The 13,530-nt window shown below is 38.2% G+C and overlaps 1 protein-coding gene across 2 annotated transcripts in view; it reads left to right on the top strand.

The window, feature by feature from the left end:
* Positions 1-13,530, top strand: part of LOC130214203 (ceramide transfer protein) — a 99,385-nt gene that overhangs the window by 50,374 nt on the left and 35,481 nt on the right. For both annotated transcript variants that reach the window (XM_056445754.1, XM_056445755.1), the window contains exons 4-5: positions 9,703-9,810; positions 11,538-11,676. In XM_056445754.1, coding sequence (XP_056301729.1) covers positions 9,703-9,810; positions 11,538-11,676 — 247 coding nt within the window. The remainder of the gene's footprint in view (positions 1-9,702; positions 9,811-11,537; positions 11,677-13,530) is intronic.

Genomic DNA, 13,530 nt, shown 5'->3' on the forward strand with positions numbered 1-13,530 from the left:
GCTAGATACTTCGCTCGAATCCCAATTCCTCTCCATTTCCTGATGTTGAGGTGTCTTCCCCGAACTCAAAGCCCTCTCCCCGGACAGCACGCCAAAAACGCTTTATTCTGGAACTATTGCAAGTGTGAACTCGTGAAATGAGAATATAAAGAGTAACCTGATACAGTACAAGCGGTTACAAGTAACAAAACACAATTAAATTAGCAAGCTAGAGAAAACAAGGAGGCAGCCATTTTAATCGCACTTACTTGCACTTGTGAAATGGAGGAAGAAACTGATCCATGAACTGTTTACCGATAAAGTTCCTGTCAAGCTCTGCCAAAGTCCCATACATCAGCAGTCTTTTCTGATCCTTCCTTTTCTGATCCTCCCCCGTTGTAAGCGTGTAGATTACTGAAGCACTCGTCAGAAAAATGAGGGCTATAATTCTAAGGTATTTTTGTAAAAATAAACCTCAAACACTTCATTTTTGGGTAGAGAAACTAACACTGGCTTTCCCCTCACACTTCCAATAATATCCAGCTGAGCACAGCGTCTACACGACTTGATTCAACCAGGATCTGCTACAGTGCTCGTCTTCCTCTTTTTCTTTGCTACTGTTTGTGGGCGGGGCCGCAGGTTTCAATTTTCCCAGGTTTGCACGCGCAACTGTTGGGCGGGGCTTAAGTTTCATATCGATGTCACGCCGAAACGGCTAAAGACTCGTTATCAAGACGATTCACTTTGAGTCGACTCTTTTATAGATGAATCAATAGTTTTAAACACTGTCCCCTTTCAGATTTAAGCCTTAGCTGGATATTTCACTTCACTTAGAGCTGTGTTACGCACTACATAATAGGTCATTCTCAAAAACCCATAATAGGCTTTAATATGTTAATTATTCAAATCACAATTAATATTTGAATTATTAGGTACCACATTTGGACAAGCAACTCTAAGTGTGAATGACCGAATGTTGCACCTTGAATTTAAAATAATCAATAAATAAATAAATCAGGCAGTTAACAAATGAAGTGACGATAACCACATGAGTGTGTGCGTGTGCGTGAGGTCTGCCTATTTTAGCATCTGCTGAGTTTGCACAAGTGTTGGGGTCATGAGGACACACCCTGATCCACACATGCTTCTGATTACGCTCTTACGCACACACACATACTTCCCTGTCCATTCATCTTTCTCCTGCCTTGAGGATGACCCTTTTCTGATACTGACTCACATGCACACATGCACACACATGCACGCCTCTTTTTGGACGAGGTTCCTCAGTCTGATTCACTGCTGAAATAGTTCCCGTTCTTACTCATAAGGCATGCCACAGTTGAACGCCTGCATATGTGCCTGCAGATCCATCCATCATTCTGTCATTCTATCCTTCCATCCATTCATCCATCCATCACAGTTTTATAAAAATTTAAAGTTATATATACATTTAAAATGCATGTATTCCATCCATCATACTTTAAATCCATCCATCCATCCGTCCATCCGTCATACTTTCAATCCATCCATCCATCCATCCATCCATCCATCCATCATACTTTCATTCCATCCTTCCATCCATCCATCTGTCCATCATACTTTTAATCCATTCATCCATCCATCATACTTTCATTCCATCCATCCATCTATCATACTTTCATTACATCCATCCATTCATCCATCTATCATACTTTCATTCCATCCATCCATCCATCCATCCATCATAATTTCATTCCATCCATCCATTCATCCATCCATTCTACTTTCATTCCATCCTTCCATCCATCCATCCATTCTACTTTCATTCCATCCTTCCATCCATCCATCCATCCATCTTCCTTTCCTCCATCCATCCATTCATCCATCCATCATACTTTCATTCCATCCATCCAACCATCCTAATTTCATTCCTTCCTTCCATCCATTCATCCATCCTACTTTCATTCCATCCTTCCTTCCTTCCATCCATCCATCCATCCATCATACTTTCATTCCATCCTTCCATCCATCCATCTGTCCATCATACTTTTAATCCATTCATCCATCTGTCATACTTTCATTCCATCCATCTGTCCATCTTTCATACTTTCATTCCATCCACCCATCCATCCATTCATATCTAAAATAACAATTTAAATAGATAAGAAGGTATATAATCTTACAATAATGTCATGTTTAAAGGTGAAGTGCTCAGCAATGCACATTACTGATCAAAAAAGAGTTTTGACATGTTTACAAAACATGACACGGTCAAGAAAAGAAAAAATGAACAAAATAACTAAGAAAGTAGAAATAAAGGGATTTCAATTAAATGTCGAGTAAATATATCACTACACACACACACACACACACACACACACACAGTCTTTAGTAATTACTTGATTAGCTTTATTGATTTGGTGTGTGTGTGTGTGTGTGTGTGTGTGTGTGTGTGTGTTCTGTGCTGGAGCATTAATGCATGTTATCATGCTGAAGTTTATCATCTGTTCTGTAGCTGCTCAGGCTATTGATTGTGTAATTCAGATACGGCCAGTATTCTTGACCATTGATTGGTCAGCAGAGGTGTCATAAACAGTAAGAAGGTGTTTGATTGGTTGAAGTGAATTCAGGACTGACCCGTCTTTGCTTGAGACACTGAATGGTCATCTGCACTTCTGCCAGAAAGTGACTAGATTAAACCCACTCGACTGTAAACTGAGTGAGCTCACTGTGGCCCTCTAGAGGTGGACAGCGTTAAGTTTATTACACTGTGTGTATTCATACAAGCTTACTTTTTACTATACTTCTAATATACTGTGCAAAAATATGCAGTACACAACATGAGTTATTAACAGGCACACGTGGAATTCTGCTGATTTATTTATCCCATCATTGAGTTTATTTGTTTGCTTATATAAATGTATGTAAATCTATATATTTATTTAAAGGACAAATGCATTATCTAATATGCAGATGTTTATGTGATTTAACTTCAATACAGTTTGTGAATACTTTCTGTCTTTTAGTAGATGTATTATATGAGATATTGTAAATATATTGTATCTTTTTAAAATGTATTTAATTAAATGATTTTTTAATTGTCCATATTTTTCTGACACGCTCACAACTAGGGCTGGGCGATACAGTAAAAAAAAATAGCACGGTATCATGTTTTATATCATTCGGTATAGATAATTATTCAATAGGCATTATTCATAAGGCATGCCACAGTTGAACGCCTGCATATGTGCCTGCAGATCCATTCATCATTCTGTCATTCTATCCATCCATCCATCCATCCATCATCACAATTGTATAAAAATTTAAAGTTACATATACATTTAAAATGCAAAGCAACAAATATCCATCCATTTATCCATCCATCATACTTTCTTTTAATCCATCCATCCATCCATTATACTTTCATTCCATCCTTCCATCCATCATCCGTCCATCCATCCATCATACTTTCATTCCATCCATCCATCCTTCCATCATACTTTTAATCCATCCATCCATCCTTCCATCATACTTTAAATCCATCCATCCATCCATCCATCCATCCGTCATACTTTCAATCCATCCATCCATCCATCCATCATACTTTCATTCCATCCATCCATCTGTCCATCATACTTTTAATCCATTCATCCATCCATCATACTTTCATTCCATCCATCCATCTATCATACTTTCATTACATCCACACACACACACACACACACACACACACACACACACACACACACACACACACACACACACACACACACACACACACACACACACACACAATACATTTAACAATACATTTAGGAATGTTAGGATTTTTTATTTATCCACTTTAATTTACCAACATTACTAGGGCAAATAGTTTTAATAGTCAAAAATATTTAAACAAAAATATCTGATCTCTTTATAATTAAATAAACAAGTGTTAAAGACACTGTTAAACTTGATAAATAAAATGTTACAAAGTGTATGCAATGATAAAGTGCGAACGCTGAACAATCAAAGCAGACTTTAAGGTAGATCAACATCTGTAAGGTGTCAATAATAATCATACACACTGCAAAAATAAGGTTTTGTCTTGTTTTTAGTCCAAATATCTAAAGAAAATGTATATCAAGAAGCATTTATAGACCTTATTCTTCAATGCGGAAGTGCGCTCGTTTTTGCGATTGTTTTAGAACTTCCGATTCAGCTGCCAATGGGAGAAATGACTATGAATAATAAAAAAGGCAGAAAACGGTTGAACTACTTACTCTACAAACAAGCATTTGCATGACAATACAGACAAAATAGAATAATATAAGAAGAAAATATCAGTTTGCAACATCAAGCAGCAAAACGAGCTGTTTTTAACTTCTAAAAATGAATGGAAGTGAATGAGACCGGAAGTCTCGTGCCAAAATGATTCAAATGGCTGCGCCCTCTCGTACGCGGAGAATAAGGTGAATAGGAAAGCAAAACATGTTGTCTTGTTTTCAGAAATAATATGACAAAATGAAGTGAGTTTTTGCTTAAAACAAGCCAAATAATCTGCCAATGGAGTCAGCAAAATAATCTTGTTTTTAATTTTGACATAAGGTTATTTTGCTTACCCCATTGGCAGATTATTTTGCTTGTTTTAAGCAAAAACTCACTTCATTTTGTCATATTATTTCTGAAAACAAGACAACATGTTTTGCTTGTTTAGAAAATGCTTCTTGATTTAATAATTTTTAGATATTTGGACTAGAAACAAGACGATCTATGTAAGAAAAGCATTTTTTGCAGTGCAGTAAACCTCAAACTCTGTCAACACATTATGATAATCTAATCTGAGCTTTCAAGTAAAGGAACCAGCCATCATTATTCAAATACACACTGAACATTACAAGTTGAATGACTGTATTATCCCCAATGCTAAACTCTTTCAGATGGGGAGCTAGTGGCTGGGATGCACAAGAAAAGAAACCAAAAAGCCACTCTGGCGACATCCTTACATCCTTTTTTATTTACAATTTCCTCACTGCTGCTATACTGCTGCCGCTCTTTTTGACGTGTGGTGTCATTATGACCTGAAGTAGTGATTACGCAACCTAAAACTCGCACGTGAAGTGTGCGCGTGTGGATTCCTTCACCATTTTTAATGCGCTTTTAACGTGTGAGTTTTCTATCCCTGCCGTCTTTCGATAACTAGGCGATCATCAACCGTTTTCCCAGAGGATGACCAACAGACAAACCATTGCTTTGTTTCCGATACAAGTTTATGGAGAGAAGTAAAAGTCACTGCAGATAGATTCTTGGTGTACAGATTTGCAAATTGACCTGACAGACTCAGAATGGAGCAAAATATGTGTTAAAGCCCAGAACTTGTCATTTAATACAAGATTTAAAGGGCACATAGTTTACCTCTTTTTTATGATGTAATATTAATATTATGGTTCTTCTGAGTGTGCCAGTTTAGGTTCAGTTCAAAACACTATTCAGATTTTTATTATAATGTGTTATTTTGGGGGCGTGTCCACAGGTCGCTGTTTTAGGGGTGTGTCGCTTCACATGAAAATTAGTTTCGACTTCCCGCCCAACGTAATCAGAGGGGCGGAGCCATGAGCTCCCACTTTGTGTTTGGCAACAGACAGGCAGACAGAGAGAAGCAACATGAATGAGAGGACCAGCATTTAGTCGTACATGTATGACTCAGACACAGACCAAGCAGAGACTACAAAATCATTTGTCTTTGTATAGTTTTACAGCCGACTGTGTGCTAGTTTCAAGTACCGAGCTTGTACACCGAGACTAATAATCATGAACACTGAATTAACTTTGACTGAGGCGCCGCTCAGAGCCGCGACACGGCACACCAGACGCGCACATTCGCGTGTTATTTAAAATGAAAGTATTCAGATGGCGCTCTGTGGCATGGCAGAAATATGAACAGTATCATGAGTCGTGGCTGGGTGCCGCGGACAGCCGCCGAGTTGAGGCACCATTATGTGTACCCTGATAGGAACGTATGTTTAGAATTCAAAAATGCATGACGCTGCGCATCACCGAGCGGCGCTCCTGGTGTGCGACCTGCAGGCAAGTTCGTTATTTCCAATGGAGGGACGCGCACATGAGGCAACGCGCCAGCTGCACCTAGTTAAGATGACAGGGAGCTTCTGTGACCGCGGGAAATGCAAACGGCTGATGTTTACGGAAGACGCAATGAAAAGTACACATGTTCGCAAACCCACCTAAAGTTACAAACAATGGCGCAGATGAGAGCGATCATGTGGTGAATGTTGATCTTGTGTTGAGCCCAATGAGCCTTACATCTAAAAATAGAGCTAGGGTGTTCCTTTAGTGACAGGAACACACTCCTACGTCAAGTTGAGGTTGATCTAAAAACCGCTCCAATTGGTCCACCGTTTTTATGTTGTTAAATTGAAAACAAAAGCACTGGGTGTGTTTATATCACCCCAATATGACGGTCTATACACTATACATGCACATATGTCTGTCTAAACAGCTTGAAAAGTAGATTTTCACCATAGGTGCCCTTTAAAATGAGCCTATATAACTGGGCAATTCCAACTTGTATCACACCTGAAAAAACCTAAACATCCCAGATGTAAGTTTCAAATGCTAAACATAAAGGAACATTCTTTCATTGTATCTGGGAATGTGAGGTGGTGACGATTTTCTGGCAAAACGTAGTAACATTAATCTCCTCAACTATTTTAAAACCAATTCCAGTTACACCCGAAATATGTGCTTTGGGTTTATTTCCTGTAAGAGTGTGTGAAAGTGTGTGTGTGTTGTGTGTGTGAAGTCTGAGATTAGTTTCAGTATGAGGAAGGGGAGAGGGGAAGTAGCTGATCTTCATATCGAGTGTCATTCCCTCTTTCAGAATGACTAAATGAGCGGAGTGTGTTATCTAGTGTGTTATCGTGTTGCTGCTGAGGTCAAGTGTGTTCATTTGGTGCAAACATACAGTAAATCGGGCCTGTACAGTCATGAAGTCTCGAGGGGTGACCGTCGTGTGTGTGTTTATGCTTCTAAATAAACTCTCAAACTATTTTCAGAAGCCGTTACTCATGAAATGAGCCACAAGAGAGACCTCCGAGTTCATGGAAAGTGACACTGTGTGTGTGTGAGTGACGTAAGCTGGAGATGAAGTGGAAAATACACCTGTTCATATTGTTTAAAGTGTCACTTTCAGTATTTAACTCAATTTAAACGTGGCGTCACGGTGGCTCAGTGGTTATCACTGTTGCCTCACAGCAAGAAGGTCGCGGATTCGAGTCCCGGCTGGGTCAGTCGGCATTTCTGTGTGGAGTTTGCATGTTCTCCCTGTGTTGGTGTGGGTTTCCTCCGGGTGCTCCGGTTTCCCACACAGTCCAAACACATGCGCTATAGGTGAATTGTTAAACTAAATGGGCTGTAGTGTATGAGTGTGTATGGGTGTTTCCCAATACTGGGTTGCAGCTGGAAAGGCATCCGCTGCGTAAAACATATGCCGGATAAGTTGGCGGTTCATTCCGCTGTGGCGACCCCTGATTAATTAAGGGACTAAGCTGAAGGATTTAAAATTTTAAATGTGTGCATAAACATTAGATTAGCCAGTGCTGAATCCAAATCTGGAGCTAATCTAACAAAATATGTTTCGATAACGGTCTATAAATTTAGTTGCCCAGATTTGTATGTTAGGCAAAAATCTTAAATAAAAATGTTAAAATAGAGAAAAAATCAAGAGAAAAAAAAATACTTTATAGTTTGTAATTTTTCACATGAATTTAAATGCATTTTATTTCCATTTTTTTTTAAATGGACACTTGAGTTACAAATCTGGAACTCAAGTGTCACGTTCAGTATTTTACTGTCATTATCAAGTTATCAGTTTAATTTAACATAACACTGGCAAACCACAATCATCCAATCAATTCTCCATGTGCAGTTAAAGTCAGAATTATTAGCTCCCCCTGTATGTTTCCCCCCCAGTTTCTGTTTTACGGAAAAATCTAAACATAATGGTTTTAATAACTGATTTCTTTTATTTTTATAATGATGACGGCACATAATATTTGACTAGATATTTTTCCAGATACTAGTATTCAGCTTAAAGTGACATTTAAAGGCTTAACTAGGTTAATTAGGGTGTAAAAATGCATTGAAAATAATTAAAAACTGCTTTTATTCTAGCCGAAATTAATCAAATAAGACTTGGATTTATATATGAATGTAATTGGTGTTCACTGGAGACGAAGTGGAAATTGTTCAGATTGCACACACGCGCATGTAAATACACCTGTATATATTGTTTCAAGTGTCACAATAGCCACGTTTCCACTATCGCGCCTAAAGCGAGCGAGCCAGGGCGAGCCAAGGCCAGTCGCGTTTCCACTATCACTTCCGGGGCGTAATCGGGCCAAAGCGGGGCTTCCTTGGGGCCAGCGTCCGGCCTTTTTCAGCCCGCCGAATACCTTGGGCCAAGGAGGGCCAACTGGGGCTTCGGGGCGGGGTTACGTATAAAGGCGGAGTTTTCCTGTCAGGTAAAGAGGAGACAAGATGCTTTCTTCCCTTACATTTGTTTTGCTATCGCGCTTGATCAACTCACTAAGAAGAAAAAATGGATAGCAGACAGTACTGGTCAGTTGAGAGCACCAGGGCTCTTCTGAACATTTGGGCTGAGGAAAATGTTCAGAGGCAAATAGACGGCGTTTGCAGAAATGAGGAAGTTATCAAGTACATCGAAAACAGTACAAACACCACAAACAGTAAAAAAGCAATCGCTTCGGTGTTCTCCATCTTCCAGCTCTCGTAGTGATGCCAGGTTGTGTTTGTGGTTATAATTTGAGCTTTTTGTTCCCGCTGAAGTGAGCGGGTTGTGTGACGGGTTGTGTGACGTTTGATTCGGGGGACGTTCTGGGGGCGGTGTTTGCGTGACGCACTGCGAGCAACTAGCCCGACAGTGGAAACGCGACATGATTTCGGACTCATTTCTCAACCTCCCGGGCTATTGGCCCGGCCTGGCCCGATAAAAAGCCCTGGCTCGCACTGGCCCGATAGTGTAAATGCGGCTATTCAGTATTTAATAGTTTCTATAGGATGCTTTACAACATTATGTGTGTGCATAAACATTAGATTAGTCCTTACTGAAGCCAAATCTGGAACTCAAGTGTCACATTCAGTATTTTACTGTCATTATCAAGTTATCAGTTTAATTTAACGTAACACTGGCAAACCACAATCATCCAATCAATTCTCCATGTGCAGTTAATGTCCGAATTATTAGCTCCCACTGTATGTTTTCCCCCCAGTTTCTGTTTTACGGAAAAATCTAAACATAATGGTTTTAATAACTGATTTCTTTTATATTTATAATGATGACAGCACATAATATTTGACTAGATATTTTTCCAGATACTAGTATTCAGCTTACAGTGACATTTAAAGGCTTAACTAGGTTAATTAGGGTAAAGTTCGAGTAATTAGGCAAGTCATTGTATAACAGTGGTTTGTTCTGGAGACAATCCAAAACAAGTATTGCTGAAGGGAGCTAATAATATTGACCTTAAAATGCATTGAGAATAATTAAAACCTGCTTTTATTCTAGCCGAAATAAATCAAATAAGACTTTCTCCAGAAGAAAAAATATTACAGGAAATACTGTGAAAAATTCCTGAATCTGTCAAACATCATTTGGGAAATATCTGAAGATGTTTGTGTTGAAGGTGTTTCTCTAATCTCTCTTTTTGTCTCTGTATGTTTCAGGCTGAATCTGGTTATGGATCTGAATCCAGTTTGAGGAGACACGGCTCCATGCTGTCCCTCACATCTGCCACCAGCGGATACTCAGCCACTTCCACATCCTCCTTTAAGGTGAAAACACACACATTTACAACATCAATCAGTGCTATTAATACATTTAATTGACTTTATTAATAAGTGATTCGAGTCATTGCAGAGATGTATGGATGCAGTCCTCCAAGCTCATGATGGAGTCAAACACAATATTCATTCTGTTTCCACTGCAGCATGAGCACATATTCTATACGCTTATTTCACGCGGCCGCCATTTTAAAGAACCAAAGCGAGGCTGCGGTGGGAAGAAACCCGGAAGTATAGGACAAGGACTGTACACATTACAGTAACATGATGTGGAGTACACACCTCCAGCTGTTGCCGAGATTTCAAAATGCAGAACTGGTGTAAACATCACTTTAATATCATTCAGTAAGTTTAATTTAGAAAATTAAAAGCAATTTAGCATCAAACAACATCACAATCTCTTTAAGAGTAATATGCTCAAGTGTCCTCCTAGGCTTCAGATCATGGCAGCAGGTAAACACCGTGGGGACGCTTCCCTGCTTCAGTCTATGTTACCCAGTGAGCGATAAAACACTGTAGCACACCCTCGTGTTGTCTGTAATAGTGTTGTCCCGGTACTGAAGTTTTAAAACCATCTATTTCCCGCTGAGTTAACATTGAAGCGCCGCTGAGCGCAGATGACTCGACTGATCTTCACGGCTGCTTCGCGTTCCAGTCTCCTTGTATCTGTGTTTGCACTCAGTTTACTGCCCTTCACCCAGTGCAAACACAGATACACGGAGACGCGAGCGCGAAGCAGCCATGAAGATGAAGATCAGTCGAGTCATCAAGCAGATCGCTCGGCTCGTCTGTGTTTGTACTCGGTAAACAGCGGAGGGTGAACTGATGACCTTCTCGGCCAATCACAAGCTATTCTGTTGATCACGTGAACACAATGGCAAATCAGCGCTGTTTTAAGAAAGCCATCTACAGTGCCTTAAATGTTAGCGGGAAATTGATGGTTTTTCTTTTAATTCAGTATCGTGACAAGTCTAATATAGTGAAAGAATAAGTTCATTAACTCGCGTTTGATAAATGGCGTCTAAAACGTGTGTTTGGGAAAGAAAACGCTAGCTAACTAGTGCCATTTCCCTTAACTTAGCTGAAAATAAGCTCTGATATCCATTTTTATTTTCACCATTCATTCAGAACGGACCTTCGGGTCACTCGGAAGGCGGTGAAATGATAAATTTGTGTCACTTTCTCTTCGCTGATAAGATATACAGCAAGCTACACAACGTTCCAATGTAACTCCCAACGATACTTCCGGGATTCTTCCCACCGCAGCCTCGATTTCGCTTTTAAAAATGGCGGCCGCGTGAAATCAGTCTATACTGGACATTATTGAAGGTTCAGTCACAAGACTTTTGTCAGACCAAAGCAAAGTCAGACCTTACTGTCAAGGCATGATCATCTTTTATTTAGGTAAAATAAGTGTAATCTAGAGGCCTTTGCCTTTCATAATCCACTTCTGATACCAAATGATCAACTAGAAGTCAAGTTATTATTTCTTGTTAGTAAAACTGGGATAGGCGACAAGACTGTAGTCAGGTAGTGTATATGCATTGAAATTTATATGGATTTTAAGTAGTATTAAGTCAAGTTATTTAGTTACTTATTGAGTAATTAAGTCACTTTGTTCCAATATTTCAATTACATTTATATATACTTTGTCTGCAGTGTAATTAGTAATTAATCACACTTTTTGAAGTAACTTGGCCAACACGTCTGATTTACAGAAGGGTCACAGTCTGCGGGAGAAGCTGGCAGAGATGGAGACGTTTCGGGATATTTTGTGCAGGCAGGTAGACACGCTGCAGAAATACTTTGATGGCTGCGCTGACGCCGTCAACAAAGACGAGCTCCAGAGAGACAAGAGTGAGTCGGCTCTCCTTTATTTTACAAAGAAACGAACAGTATTTTTTATCTATTTTCTATTTAAACCTGTAGTTAGCTAAATAGTGTGTATTATTTAATAATGTGTAATATTTTAGCTAATATTTTAATTCCTAAATAATATATATTTTTTTCATTTTTATTAGTCTAAAATAACAGATTTCTATATAATAACAGATGTAATGTATTATAATAACAGGCTTTATTTCAGTAGAGATTGCTCATTTTTATAAAACTCCAGTGTTATTAAGTCCAAAAATCATAATGTTGCCTATTGAATAAATTTTTATGTAATCATTTCCGAAATGTTAAATGTGTTTACCAACAAATCATTCTTCTTCAATCCAGAAATGTAAAAGCCCTGCAATGAACAAATGGGTTGCTCTCCCATTTACTTCACTCAAAGCAAAGTAACACAATTAAATATTACAGAAAAAAAAGCGTCAATATAACCACATTCAAATAGACATTCATTGCTTCATTATAAACTCTAAAGTAAAGTATTTCTAGTATTAAAGGTCAGTGTTTAGCTTCAGATGACAGGATTCTTTAAAAATAATTTGCATTCGAAATTTGACTTCCAAGACAGAATAAATAAATATATATATATATTTTTAAATAGATTTGACACATTTCCTTCCACTTGTAAAAAGCGTTTTTTTTTGCCACCACTAAGCTGCAAGTGACAAAAATAATGGTACAAAAGCTACTTATGAATTATAAAAATTAAAAAAATAACGCATACTTTAATTATTATTAGTTGGTATTAAAAAGCTACGTTTAAGATATCAATATAGACCCTTAAGGTACTACTATTTACTTTAAGGTACCAATATGGACTCTTGAGGTACTACTATTACTTGGACCGTTTAGGTACTACTTTACTTATAAGGTAGCAATACAAACCATAGAGGTACTAATATTTACTTTTATGGTACCAATATGAATTTTTGAGATACTAATATTTTCCTTTTATGTACCACACCAGTGGCTGCTTTAATAGTAATATGGACCTTTTAGGTACTAGTATAACCTTTTAAGCTAAAATATGGACCCTTTAGGTACTAATATTTACTTTTAAGATACCAACACACAGACCCTTAAGGTATTACTATTTACTTTAAGGTACCCATAAGCACCCTTTTAAGTACTAATATGTACTTTTAAGGTACCAATATGGTTCTTAAGGTTCTAATATTTTCCTTTTATCAACCACACAAGTGACTGCTTTAATAGCAATATGGACCCTTTAGGTACTAATATTTACTTTTAAGGTACCAATATAGACACCTGAGGTACTACTATTTACATTTAAGGTACCAATGTGGACCCTTTAGGTACTTTTAATTGGACTCTTTAGGTACTAATATTTACTTTTAAGGTACCAACACAGACCTTTGAGGTACTGTTTTCTTTAATGTACCATTGAGGACCCTTTAAGTACTAATATGTACTTTTAAGCAACCAATATGATTCTTGTGGTACTAATATTTTCCTTTTATGTACCACACGAGTGGCTGCTTTAATACCAACATGGACCCTTTAGGTACTAATATACTAATATTTTCTTTGAAGGAACCAGTATAGACCCTTGAGGTACTACGGCTTACTTTTAAGTTACCAATGTGGACCCTTTAGGTACTAATATTAACTTTAAAGGTACCAACACAGACCTTTGAGGTACTACTATTTACTTTAATGTACCATTGAGGACCCTTTAATTACTAAAATGTACTTTTAAGCAACCAATATGATTCTTTAGGTACTAATATTTTCCTTATATGTATTGCACCGGTTACTGCTTTAATATCAATATGGACCTTTTAGGCACCAGTA

The sequence above is a fragment of the Danio aesculapii genome, chromosome 21, assembly GCF_903798145.1.
Source record: "Danio aesculapii chromosome 21, fDanAes4.1, whole genome shotgun sequence".
Taxonomy (NCBI): Eukaryota; Metazoa; Chordata; class Actinopteri; order Cypriniformes; family Danionidae; genus Danio; species Danio aesculapii.